Below are 11,934 nucleotides of genomic sequence, written 5' to 3' on the forward strand. Positions count from 1 at the left end.
ACTCTAGGGATTATTTTGTCCCTTCATAAACCAAAGTTCTCAACATGTAGATAGATCCCCTGCGCGCCAGTTCCTTTGTGCACAGCTCGTTCATCACTCAGAGAGACCACGCTACGGCGGACATCATCTGCTAGGCCACGAGGTCCACACACAACCACGGCACTTTCACCTTCGGCCTTCTCCAGGACCTTGCGGATGATAGTTCGTGGCTTGGGACGACCAGAGACAATATTGGGATAAATGATTGTTCTGCTTGTGAATTTTTCAGACTGAAGGGCCTTCGCATCCAGAGCAGCCTTCTCATATTGAACACGTGCCGGGCCGGAGCAGGTACAGGCACCGGCGGTACTAATCTCCTCGTCTTCAACTTGGGCAGTGCAACAGCAGCCTCCACCAGGGAGACACCCTCTACCCGTGACCACGGGGCCTGGAGTCAATGCTGACTCGGCAGAGACAGAGTGAATCGAGATATTGTCTTTCTCGAAGGTATTCTTGGTCTCACCTTGTGTAAAAGTCTGAATCGCGGAGAGAGAGTCTGTCTGCAATGGTAGTGTGACAGAGCCAGGCGGATCTAGCTTTTCATCACATGTGATATAAATACTAATTTCAATCTCCCTCTCGAAACTTAAATGGGTACGTCGACACTCATTCACGTCTGCCAACAGAGATTGCAGTTCGGCGTCAAAATAAGTCAGCTGAGAACGTGATTTGATTACCCAGACAAAACGCAACCGCTTGGTGGCTGTTAGACGAGCGAGACGAGTGGGTATCTGATCCTTGCTGCCGTTGCTCTCCATCTTCCATGCTGAGACAACGTCCCGCAGAAGAGGTATCGTGAATGTCGCACCCATGCCACCCGCCAGCAGTATAGCACTATCAAATTGACGCAACGGCCGGATGCTTCCATATGGCCCTTCGATGAAAACGGTCGCAGAGGACATGCTCGTCACATGTCCATCCCCCAATAGATTATCGCTCTTTGAGGCATAGCGGAAAAAACTTCTTGTTCCCCCGTTCTCGGCGCGGATGAAAAACTTCATCTTGCTATCTTCTGGGATTGATGCGATAGTGAATGGGTGACATTGCAATGGAACGACGGAGTGGCAAGTGAGGAAGACATGCTGACCGGGTTGCCACCCGATACCGGGGTTTTCGATAGTAACACAGGTGACATTTCCTGGTAGTGGAGTGAACGTAGCCGAGTGTGCCCAGAGAGCGTTGGCCTTGGTCTTTCGGTGGAAAATGGCCAAGTTGGCATACGCACCCCAGGTGTAGCGAGCAACCCTATCGAAGACCACAAGCCCAATCGGGATCCACACCCAGATCTTGACTTCCTCTGGCGCATGCAGCCATACCGCAACAATAAAGCCGACAAAAGTGACAAGATGCTGAATGACGAAGAACTCATAACTGAGCCGACGAATTGGCGCAAAGGAAGAGACCACAATAAAGGTCAGGATAACCCACGCTGCAAACCCACGCTTTGCTAACGGATCGTTGTAGAGCTGGTACGTGATATAATTCCAGCGAGCCCAATTGCGGAACCAGAATCCCATATGGATGGTAGTAGTCAGCCACAGTGTCCGGGTGACCCAGCGATGGTACCAGTTCAGTCTGACGTAGCTCATTCCTGCCAAGAACCCGATAATGTTCTGCCTGCCTGACAGCAAAAATATCAGTGGCAGCTGGCAGATTGCAATGAAACCAGTGCGGTAGCCGACATTCTCCCATTTCCATGGGTCAAGTGTGTCCAGCTTGTAGAAACAAAGGATCATGACTACCACCAGGTTGGCTAGCATGATCAGAACAGGGCCAAGTGGCGGGAAATGGAGGGTCAACCCTCCGAGTCTGAGCGGTCGTGGGGTGGCATAGCTGACTTCGCGGGCTGTTGCTGTGATGGTGGCGTAGATATTGAAGAACAGTGATTTTGGTTTGGCAGGCGTGAGTGAAGAATCTCGCAAGCTGATTATTATCAGTCTAGATCACTGGATGTCGAGATTAAACATACCGATGCCGAGCAAGAACGCGATCCACCACATTAACGAGTGTCGCTGCACCGACTACACTTCCCACGACCGCCCAGTACATCTTTTGCAGGGTGAACAGACTGGGAATGCCATCACCCATGGACATTGAGCCCGCAGGCATGTCACCCATTGACATGGACATCTTGCTGAAGGTGTAGAAGGAAGCAATCAAAGTCTACTAAGCTAGTGTAGGTGAACAGTCCCCTCGGGCCCGATGACAGGGCAGATTACCAATATTATGCTCAACCATGCTCACGGGTGGGACCGCCATGTGGGCACCGTTTTTGCCCAATGCGTCAATGCGTCAATGTCTAACTTGAAATGTTCTTGTTGTTCTTGTTTTCTCACTTTTATGTTCTTTTACTCTCATCACTCTCATCAATCATGGAAGGCATGGATATGGGCAGCTCTACACACAGTATGAGCTCGTCAAGCTCTATGAGCATGACCATGGTATTCCAAAACACCCACGACACGCCTCTTTTCTCCAATACCTGGACTCCTTCATCCTCGGGTAGCTTTGCAGGCACATGTATCTTTTTGATTGTTCTCGCTATCATTGACCGATGCCTCATCGCGTTTAAAGCAACTATGGAGCGCCACTGGCTCGCCACGCATCTCAACCAACGATATGTTACTGTAGCTGGGAAAAGCACCGAAGCTGGCAACATTGACTCCGACCCGGACGCGAAGATCGCATCTCTCGTCACTGCGCAAGGTGTTGAGGAATCAGTCAAAGTTGTCCGCAACATCACCCGTGGGCCAATTCCCTGGCGGTTCAGCGTTGATCTACCGCGGGCTTTGCTATTTCTATGCATTGTGGGCGTATCATATCTACTGTACGTTCTAATACTTACTGGTATTATTCGAATGAACGCTAATATCATGTTTAGAATGCTGGCTGTCATGACTATGAACATAGGCTATTTCTGCTCGGTACTTGGAGGCGCTTTCCTCGGAGAATTAGCGGTCGGACGCTTCATTCAAACTAATGAGCACGGACACTAAGGATCTTTAACTTCGACTTTCTCTGACATATTTTGCTGCATGTTGAATTATTTATGAGCTTGAGCAGCATTTGTCTGGCGTTATAGGGAATAATACTTTGGGAATAATATGACACGGATTGACTTGGCCCGCTTCTCCCGGAGTCAGACACAATAAATTGTTCTCGTCATCATAAATCTCTCTTTTTCGCTCATCCATTCCACTTAAATCCTTCGCTATATCCGGACCTTAGCCCAGAACTGCATGCAATCCCATGACTAAGCCCTGCGCGCGCAATTGAGCTAATTTACTAACCCTATTTGGGCTAGTCCCATCGGGTAATATCCACCTTTGGCGCTAGCGTTAGGCTTTAATTTACTTTTTGAGCAAGTATAGTCCGAGCCAAAACAGCAGGTCCATGTCATTATGGACTGTAATCTGAATGATTATTGTCAAAAATTGGAGGGTGTATTGGAGTGTGCTTAAGTGCACAGATATATAATTGTCGAGTATATTGTAGCAAAGAAGCAAGTGAGAGTGAAGTGCAGTGGGAGCCCAAAGATCACTTTATTGAGCAGGATACGGATGTCGGAATATTCCGAAACATGCAAAAGCTCAGAGGGGAAATGACCATGACTGCCGAGATCTGGAATCCAACGGGGTTCACAAGTGGACCCTTTTTTCAGGTCCCGCTAACTCGCCCACCTTGTATATTGCAAGTTCGTATAGAAGAGTTCAAAGAGCTGGGTTCTCCCACTTTTTCTAGTGCATTCACTCCCCTTCAACTCATTTTCTGTCCTTTATTCCTCTTCTCCGTCTCCCCCCTTCAACAATATACTCATAATGAAGTTCTCCCTCGTCGCCTTCACGGCCATAGTGCCCCTCGCCGCCGCGCACTTCAAGCTGATGTATCCCACCTCCCGTGGCTTCGATGAGGATACCATGGCCAATTTCCCCTGCGGTGGAATGGGCCAGTCCTCCAATCGCACCAAGCTACCACTGTCCGGTGCCTCATTCCCCGTTGCTCTTGAGATGCACCATTCCCAGACTGCCGTGGAGGTCCTTCTTTCTCTGGGCAGCGATCCGGGAGACAACTTCAACATTGTCCTCTCACCAACTTTCCAGGTCAAAGGCCTTGGCGAGTTCTGTCTTCCTCACGTCGAGATCAATCAGAAGCTCATCGGCCGTAACCTCACCAATGGAATGAACGCTACCCTTCAGGTACAGACCAACGGTGACCCAAGTGGTGGCCTCTATGCTGTATGTTCACTTTCTTACTTCTTCCTCTTTGGCTCTTTGTGGCGGTATACTAATGCAATATAGTGCGCCGATATTCAATTTTCCTCCGACGTCACATACCAGACACCATCTGCCTGTAGCAATAACACCAATCTCGTTGCCACCGCTTTCTCCAAGGATTCTGCTGCGCGTAATGCCAACGAGTCTACTGCTGAGGGCCAAGCACAGAGTGGATCGTCGTCCCCGTCCTCCACTTCCAAGGGTGCTGCTATGCCGATGCAAACCGCCGCTTGGGGGGTTATTGGTGCTGCTCTCATCGGTGGCATTGCTGTGCTGTAAAAGCTAGTTTTTTAATATTTTGCTCTAATTTTCTTTGATCTTAGAGTTTAGCGATGCATAATGAGCAATAATATCTTGTGCCCTATCATTTCCTACTCATAGAAACACAGTAAACACTGGCTTTCTAATTATGCTATAACCACATTACCCACAAAATCTAGTATCCTACTTGCCGTCCTACTCTCCTAACCAAGGTATCTTGGTCATACCTTGGACTGCGCCCATTTGGAAAAGAAATGACTATTCGATGACTTTGTTCAACAAAATTGTCTCAAACAAAATACCTTTTGCAAACACAATTTTTTTGATGGCCATTCGCAAATAGATACTTTAGCAAACCAGTACATATCTATATGATCCAGCATCCCATTGTCGCCCTTTTACGGCAGTAAATATTGCCTTTCGTGGGGCAAATGGGTATAGTATAATATATCACGTGTGCGGGTAGATTAACCTAAATCAAGCAGGAAAATCGATCAGGGGCCTTCCACTCCATACATTCTAGTCATCCAAAAAGCAAGAGAGGATTGTTTGCAAGGCGCTGGCCATAGTTTATCATGGAGGGCTTTGAGATACTGCGTCCCGTCGGTAAGTAGATCCTAAAAACAGTCGGGAACCTTTTCCGAACGTCAACAATTCCTGACCCCGTCAAGGTCGATTGGAACAATATTCAACGTCGCGCCACCAAGTTGGATTCTACTTAAACGTTGCTGTATCAGCAGCATATCTCCTACCAGACTCATTCGTGCTTCCTGTCAAAGACTATGTCTATCAGGCATGCGAGGCCGCAATCCTCGAACATCCGTCGCTATCCGCCATCGTGGCAGACGATCACACACAAGACCCCTATTTTGTGCGGCTGCCAGAGATTAATCTTGACCAAGCTGTATCTTTTCAGGACAGGAAACCGGGCTTGTTAGGTACCGAGGCCGATGGCGAGCCTGCTCCAGATCTTGACCTGCAAACCTTACTTGCAACCCAGCACAACACGCCTTTCAGGGCTCCAAATCCCTTCTGGAGAATCTGCATCCTGCGAAATATAGATGATGAGCGGCAATTTACCGTGGCATTTGTGTATCACCACGCCATTGGCGATGGAACCTCCGGGAAAGCCTTTCATCAAACGTTCCTACGAGCCCTAAGGACAGTGGACTCTCCGGACCAGACTAAATCCGTCATCAAGTCACCGGGGCTCCCTCTCTTGCCAAATCTTGAGATTGTGCACCCAGGATCTCTTTCCTTGCCTTATCTTGCCAAGAAACTCTTCCAGGCAAAAATCTACTCCCGACGGCCCACGGGTCTATGGACCGGCTCCAAGGTCCTGGTCCCCTCTCAAACCCGCCTGCGTCTTGTGCCATTCTCCAAACTACTCGTCACCACAGTAAGAGACAGATGTCGAGTAGAGGGTACGACGATCACTGCACTTTTGCAGACGATCGTCGCCCGCTCCATCTTCGCGCACATCCCGCCCGAGTTTACACTGCTCGCCTGCACTGGCGCGCTCTCAAGCCGCCGCTGGCTGCCAGAGGTTATTACTGATGAGTCAATGGGTGTCTGGGTCCAGGACTACGAAGAGACGTATTCCCGAGCGGCAGTCGCACTGTCTGATGGCTCCTTCCCGTGGGAAGAGACCAGACGGTCTCGCAAGACGATCCAGTCCGTCCTGAAAATGGAGGGCAAAAATGCCAGTACGAGTCTGCTGCAGTTTGTCGATGATTTTCAAGATGAGCTGTGTTTCTCCAAGGTTGGCAAGGACCGCGAAAAGAGCTTTGAGGTGTCGAATGTTGGCGTTTTAAACCCGCAAACGAATCCCGACCTACCTTCCATCCAGGGGATGGTGTTTTCCCAATGTGCCAGTGTGATGGGTAATGCTATTGAGTTATCGGTTGTCACTGGTGGAGATGGATGTTTGGTGTTAGCTGTCTCTTGGCAACAAGGGGTTGTAGAGGCTGATCTCGTCAATCAAGTCATTGAGTCGACTAAGCAGGACTTATACTCTATTGATGGGGTGTGATCACCGGGGATCATTGTTAGTTGGGTATGTATGTCCTTTATAATGTTTAATAATGCATCAATCGAACATTTCAAGGCCGCCATGCCCAGGTGGAGTTCATCTTCGGATGCTGTTATCAAATGGGCGGTGAGAGGTTGATAACATCGGTGGCAGAATCGTGGGGGAGCCAACCGTCGGGGAAATCTGTCGAGTTTTCCTTCAACCAACTCTTTTTTTTACGTCTCATAACATGTCGGCCTTCAATATGATTCGTGATCCCTACGTCGTTCCGGCGCTCACAAAGCACACCGCTACCGTTATCATGGCCCACGGGCTAGGAGATAGGTAAGTTCATCGCCGAAGCGGATAGACGATAGTACCAAGTCTGACAGTATTTGAATATAGTGGTGCCGGATGGTATGAACCCCCCCATCGATTTCCTAGTCTAAGCCTTGTAGTCTCGTCGCTTATCATCGGTTTCTAATAGGATGTCCCTTGCCCAGACCTGGCGCCGCCGCGGCATGTTCAACGAGGTGGCCTTCATCTTCCCCAATGCGCCCGAAATCCCGATTACAGTTGTATGTGAGCTTCATATATATCATAAATTGAATCCCGATTGACAAAATATTGCTTAGAACATGGGCATGAGCATGCCTGGATGGTACGATATCGCCAAGCTTGGCGGCAACGTGAGCCCTCCATTCCAAGAACCGCTGAATAAACTCCTAGCGCTAACCATAATATCCTTATATCTAGATGTCCCTAGAGGAATCCATCAGCACCCAAGACGAAACAGGAATTCTCCGTTCCCGCGAGTACTTCAATCACCTTATCAAGAAAGAGATGGATAAAGATATCAAGGCTTCGCGGATCATCCTGGGCGGGTTCTCTCAGGGCGGTGCGATGTCCCTGTTCGCCGGTCTGACTCACAAAGAAAAGCTCGGCGGTGTCTTTGGTCTGTCATGCTACATGCTGCTGAGCGATCGGATTAAGAACTACATGCCCGAGGAGTGGGCCAACAAGAAGACCCCGTTCTTCCTTGCTCACGGTCTCGAAGATCCAGTTGTTCCATTCGCTGCTGGAAAGACTTCGATGCTTAAACTTAAGGAACTTGGCCTAGAGGATGTTTCCTTCCACCAATATGAGTATGTTTTGGACGCTGTTGTTCCGGTGATAGTCTGCTAATTTGATATTCCTATTGTAGGAATCTTGGTCACTCGGCGACCCCCGAGGAGATTGATGACCTCGAGAAGTTCATTGAGAAAGCCCTTGCTGCTCAAGGAGAGGGCAAGGCTTCTGCTGGTTTATGACTTACTCAAGATCAGAGCGAGAACATTGGCCTATGGGGATATACCTTGATCGTCGGGTTTGTGGTGCTGCTTTTTGCTGTCATCTGGTCTAGATATCAATTACCACAACAGCAACAGTCCACGCAGAAGCAGAAATAACAACCCCAACCCGGGTTCACCTTGGGATTAATAACAATGTAATTCAAAGATACCCTGAAAGCTAGAAATATTGCGTGGTATTGGTTCATTTTACACGGTTCAATTTCACAGCTAGTAGTCATAGGGTACAGGACAGGCTCAGCCCTATAGGGGAGGTCACAGGTGACGAGGTTGCTACTGAGTAGGCTGCGGTGGTCAATGTTGTCAACCCGCTGGCCAGAGCACCCGTATATACCTACCATAGCCAATAGTACGCCGACGCACTTCTTATCTAGCCATGGATCGGCGTCGACTAACCCCGCATCGCCTTCCGGCCTTGTCTAATATCGTTAGATCATCGTTAATTGGGTGATTCCGATGGCGTGAAGCGGTCCTGGATATATATACATGCTGAGATCACGAAGTAGGCCGAGAGAGCGCGTGTGAAGCATTTATAAAAGGGATCGGAAGTGCGCTTACCGAGCTGGGGTAAAATAAATTCTTGCAGTAGACTTAGAATGAACAATAAACACCTTACTTTTTCACTGGGTTTAACAAGAAAACGAATGACTGAATACGTTTATTTATTATTTTCGACCATGCTGTACTCAGATTTCTAAGACAACCAATTAGTAGGTCGTGGAAAGCGTCAACTCTCAAATAACCGTCTTATCGTTCATTAACATCATTTCTCTCTTCAAACGGTGTCTTTACACCATATCTTTGCCCGGTTAACCACTTCTTCTGTTGACCGGATTTCAATTTGTCTTCCTAATATCGATTACCGATTGCAGATCCCACATTTTACGTTGTGAGACCCTCACATTCCTGCATCCTCAGGTTCGCATCAACTGTTCCATTCCGTGAGACGCCGCCCATCCAACTATGCATTTCTCCCTTTCTTATTATCGGGATGCCGGTCAATTACCAGGGCCTCTTCCTGATCAGAATGAGATTGAACGGGCAACACAAATCCTCCCCAAGAGATCAGATTACGGTGGGCGCCTAGTCGTTATCAGAGAGAACTATGTTGTGAAATATGGCCCGCTCGTGACCGAAAACAAGGGATATACTCTACTTTTTGTTGAAAAACGGCTTAACATCGCAGCGCCACGACTTTACGCCATGTACTGCGATCGGGACATCCTGTATATCGTCATGGAATACATCCCAGCATTTCTCTAGGGATGGCGTGGCCTTCGCTCACCGAAGCAAAGCCATCGCACTTCGCTCAAAAGCTATGTGGAGCGAATCAAATAGTCATAGCTTTCTCTCCGACTATCTTACTCGCCACCTCCCATTAACACTTCGCAATCATCCACCTGTATTCACCCACGGATATCTCTCCAGGGAGAATGTTCTTATCCGAAAAGTCACAAATGAAGAAGAGTAGGAAGTAGCTGCTCTTGTGGACTGGGAAGCGGCTGGATGGTACCCTTCGTACTGGGAATACTCTCATATCTTCCCCCTGTTGCAGTGGGTTGACGACTGGCCAGAATATGTTGAAAAGATTATCGATCCCTTGCCGCTGGAGAGTGCCATGATGCGGGTTGTCTTTAGTGATTGGAGTTTTAGAGCGAGATAATACCATGTTAACCCTGGTGTCTTTGTCCGGTCACAATGAAAGGCTTAATGGGTATGATTTGATCCAAGTTGTGTTCCAACTTAAAGTTTGATAGCTGGGGATTTGATTATGCTCTAAGAAGGACTGATTTTATTTACTTTTGAATGAGTGGTTTCCAATTCGAAGCTGCCGCCAGCCTTGCCTTTTCGCCTCTAAAGGTTACCCACTAGCCTTCTATAAAGAACGTGTTGGCTTCAGCCTACCCTTCTATCATACGGGCACACTGTGATCATTAAAGCTACCCCAGTGGAGAAACAGCATCGTCTTTAAGCGGAGGTGAATAATTATCGTCATCTCAAGAACTTACAAGGACATGAGATCCCCGTCTGTCTTGGAGTCTTTCAGCCATAAGTCGCGTATTGATACCAAGGCGGATTAATGGCCCAGATGATGATCTTGAGCTGGTCTGAAACGCTGGCTTCAGCATGTAATCAGCGATGAGAATTCTAGCTTCTCTCACTAAGAGTGCGATAAAGCTCTGACCGTGTTCCGATCGCACGGTGTCGTCCACAGCGACGGCGAGTGGCGCAATATGCTATGGGATGGCCTGGGTGGCCGTTTGGTTCTGGGCTACGGCTTATGGCGTGAGACCATTATGGACCATTATAGATACATCTGCTCCGCCATCAAGTAAAGCTTTGGCTGCTGCCATGTACCCGAGCTCGACTACATAATGTAGCAGGGTTCGGCCCTGATCATATCAAATTATAGTAGTGTCCTCCCTGACCGACCAGGTAAATACGATGCGCAAAGGGTTTCAGCGCCAGTCCCACAACGAACACTCAGGTGGCAGCGCCAAATTAGAAGAACACATTTTCCTCCCACCCCTCTGACGGTGCAGACATCAACCAGGTTAACCAACGCGGTGATCCATGGTTCCGTGGACCTTCATGTGCACACAGCAGTCGACCTGGTCAGGTTTCTCGACAGGGCAGTCAAACAGGGCGACCAGCATTACCTGAGTAACGTTTGGTGGTCGACTTTTGCCTCAGTTGGCTGGATGTATCTTATAATAGGTCCGTTCACAGACGAAGACAAGCTCCACGATTCTCTCTTAGTCCTACATCTGGGCACAGCTTTAATTCAACTGCAGAATACAATCAAGCATTAGCGTAAGTAAATGAAATTCGTAAATACTCGCACCGAATTACTTTCACTCACGGTGACTTTTAAGGCCCATAATATTCCCGTCGGAGGTGATGGTCATTTATTGGCTTTTCTTGATTAGGAATCTGCTGACTAGTGCCCTAAATACTGGGATTTCATGACTGCATTAAGATATAGAAAGAGTAGCTAGTGGGGTTAGGTGGCTTTATGGATTAGAGGAGGCTAGTACAACGGGGAGTTATCTTATGAGTAATGACGATAGATGATGCTGTGAAACGAGAACTCAGCCAGAGTTAATACGCAGGCTAACTAACTGGTCAGGATAACGTTACCATCAATTGAAACTGAGGCAGGGGACGGTTTACAGAGAGAGAAGTGAGAGATAGAGGGTGGAGGGTGCACTACACGATAATCATTATATGTCATTTCTTATGTGTGGGTTAGATGGATTTGGATTTATGGGATTTTCGGGGTAATACAGGAATAGGCTGATTCCGCACTATCTACGGTCAGCATCTGTATACATACCATCTGGGAGAGATCCCACTCGGCGTTTGGCTTCGAGTTCTTGCTTAGACTGCAACAGGTTAATTGAACTTTGATTGATTGATTGATTGGTTGGTTGACAAAAGTTAGGTGTAAAGACTTTGTCAAAGAACTTCTTTTTAGCTTAGAAACTTCGGATATTGTTTTGTCGTACTCCATACTTGCTCGCTTTTAGCGTGTTGCGGCAGAAGTTGTCGGTCAGACTTTTGTTGATGTTATGTTATGTACCCCGGGGGATATTGGCGCTAAACGCCGATATACCGTCGACGCGGTAGCTACATACATACATATATCTTTGCTTGTATATGGATGACGCAGGACCCTCGATATCGCTCCACGGGACTGTCCTTCCTTATCTCTGCCAAATAAGAACACATCAACAATGTATCGAAGTGACCTGATGGAGAACCCTCAGTCACTGGACTGAAGTTGAGTAGCTACACTTGAGTACATATAATCATACATGTCAACTGACCGCCATCTCATCGTGGGTAGCCACGCCCCCTGCACGAGGTTGTTACTCCTTCCCTGCACACACAACTAGGTACAAGCCTTATTTCTTCCGATGCCAAACCCCTGTTAAGTAATATTCAAAGAAAGTGCCTTACTCATGAGCACCCCGCCCCTGGGTTCGATTTTCAAGAT

The 11,934-nt window shown here is 48.0% G+C and overlaps 6 protein-coding genes across 6 annotated transcripts; 5 read left to right on the forward strand and 1 right to left on the reverse strand.

Moving 5' to 3' along the window:
- Window positions 1-23: 23 nt before the first annotated feature.
- Window positions 24-2,169, reverse strand: N7447_007230 (ferric reductase family protein; the record flags this gene model as incomplete). The annotated part of the gene is made up of 2 exons (XM_057231492.1): window positions 24-1,962; window positions 2,009-2,169. 2 exons carry the CDS (start codon window positions 2,167-2,169, stop codon window positions 24-26), a joined length of 2,100 nt encoding a protein of 699 aa, XP_057086582.1.
- Window positions 2,170-2,411: 242 nt separating this feature from the next.
- On the forward strand, window positions 2,412-3,035 carry N7447_007231 (copper transporter family protein; the record flags this gene model as incomplete). Its single annotated transcript, XM_057231493.1, has 2 exons — window positions 2,412-2,866; window positions 2,921-3,035. 2 exons carry the CDS (start codon window positions 2,412-2,414, stop codon window positions 3,033-3,035), a joined length of 570 nt encoding a protein of 189 aa, XP_057086583.1.
- An 822-nt stretch (window positions 3,036-3,857) lies between these two features.
- Window positions 3,858-4,592, forward strand: N7447_007232 (putative GPI anchored protein; the record flags this gene model as incomplete). Its single annotated transcript, XM_057231494.1, has 2 exons — window positions 3,858-4,274; window positions 4,338-4,592. 2 exons carry the CDS (start codon window positions 3,858-3,860, stop codon window positions 4,590-4,592), a joined length of 672 nt encoding a protein of 223 aa, XP_057086584.1.
- A 557-nt stretch (window positions 4,593-5,149) lies between these two features.
- N7447_007233 (uncharacterized protein) lies at window positions 5,150-6,606 on the forward strand (the record flags this gene model as incomplete). Its single annotated transcript, XM_057231495.1, has 2 exons — window positions 5,150-5,180; window positions 5,246-6,606. 2 exons carry the CDS (start codon window positions 5,150-5,152, stop codon window positions 6,604-6,606), a joined length of 1,392 nt encoding a protein of 463 aa, XP_057086585.1.
- Window positions 6,607-6,850: 244 nt separating this feature from the next.
- N7447_007234 (palmitoyl-(protein) hydrolase) lies at window positions 6,851-7,895 on the forward strand (the record flags this gene model as incomplete). Its single annotated transcript, XM_057231496.1, has 6 exons — window positions 6,851-6,930; window positions 6,991-7,002; window positions 7,073-7,163; window positions 7,221-7,274; window positions 7,342-7,730; window positions 7,790-7,895. 6 exons carry the CDS (start codon window positions 6,851-6,853, stop codon window positions 7,893-7,895), a joined length of 732 nt encoding a protein of 243 aa, XP_057086586.1.
- Window positions 7,896-8,897: 1,002 nt separating this feature from the next.
- Window positions 8,898-9,197, forward strand: N7447_007235 (Phosphotransferase enzyme family protein; the record flags this gene model as incomplete). The annotated part of the gene is made up of 1 exon (XM_057231497.1): window positions 8,898-9,197. The coding sequence occupies one exon, from the start codon at window positions 8,898-8,900 to the stop codon at window positions 9,195-9,197; it is 300 nt and encodes a 99-aa protein (XP_057086587.1).
- Window positions 9,198-11,934: the final 2,737 nt, after the last annotated feature.

The sequence above is a fragment of the Penicillium robsamsonii genome (genome assembly GCF_028829455.1).
Source record: "Penicillium robsamsonii strain IBT 29466 chromosome Unknown utg000003l_segment0_segment0, whole genome shotgun sequence".
In the NCBI taxonomy this organism is placed as follows: Eukaryota; Fungi; Ascomycota; class Eurotiomycetes; order Eurotiales; family Aspergillaceae; genus Penicillium; species Penicillium robsamsonii.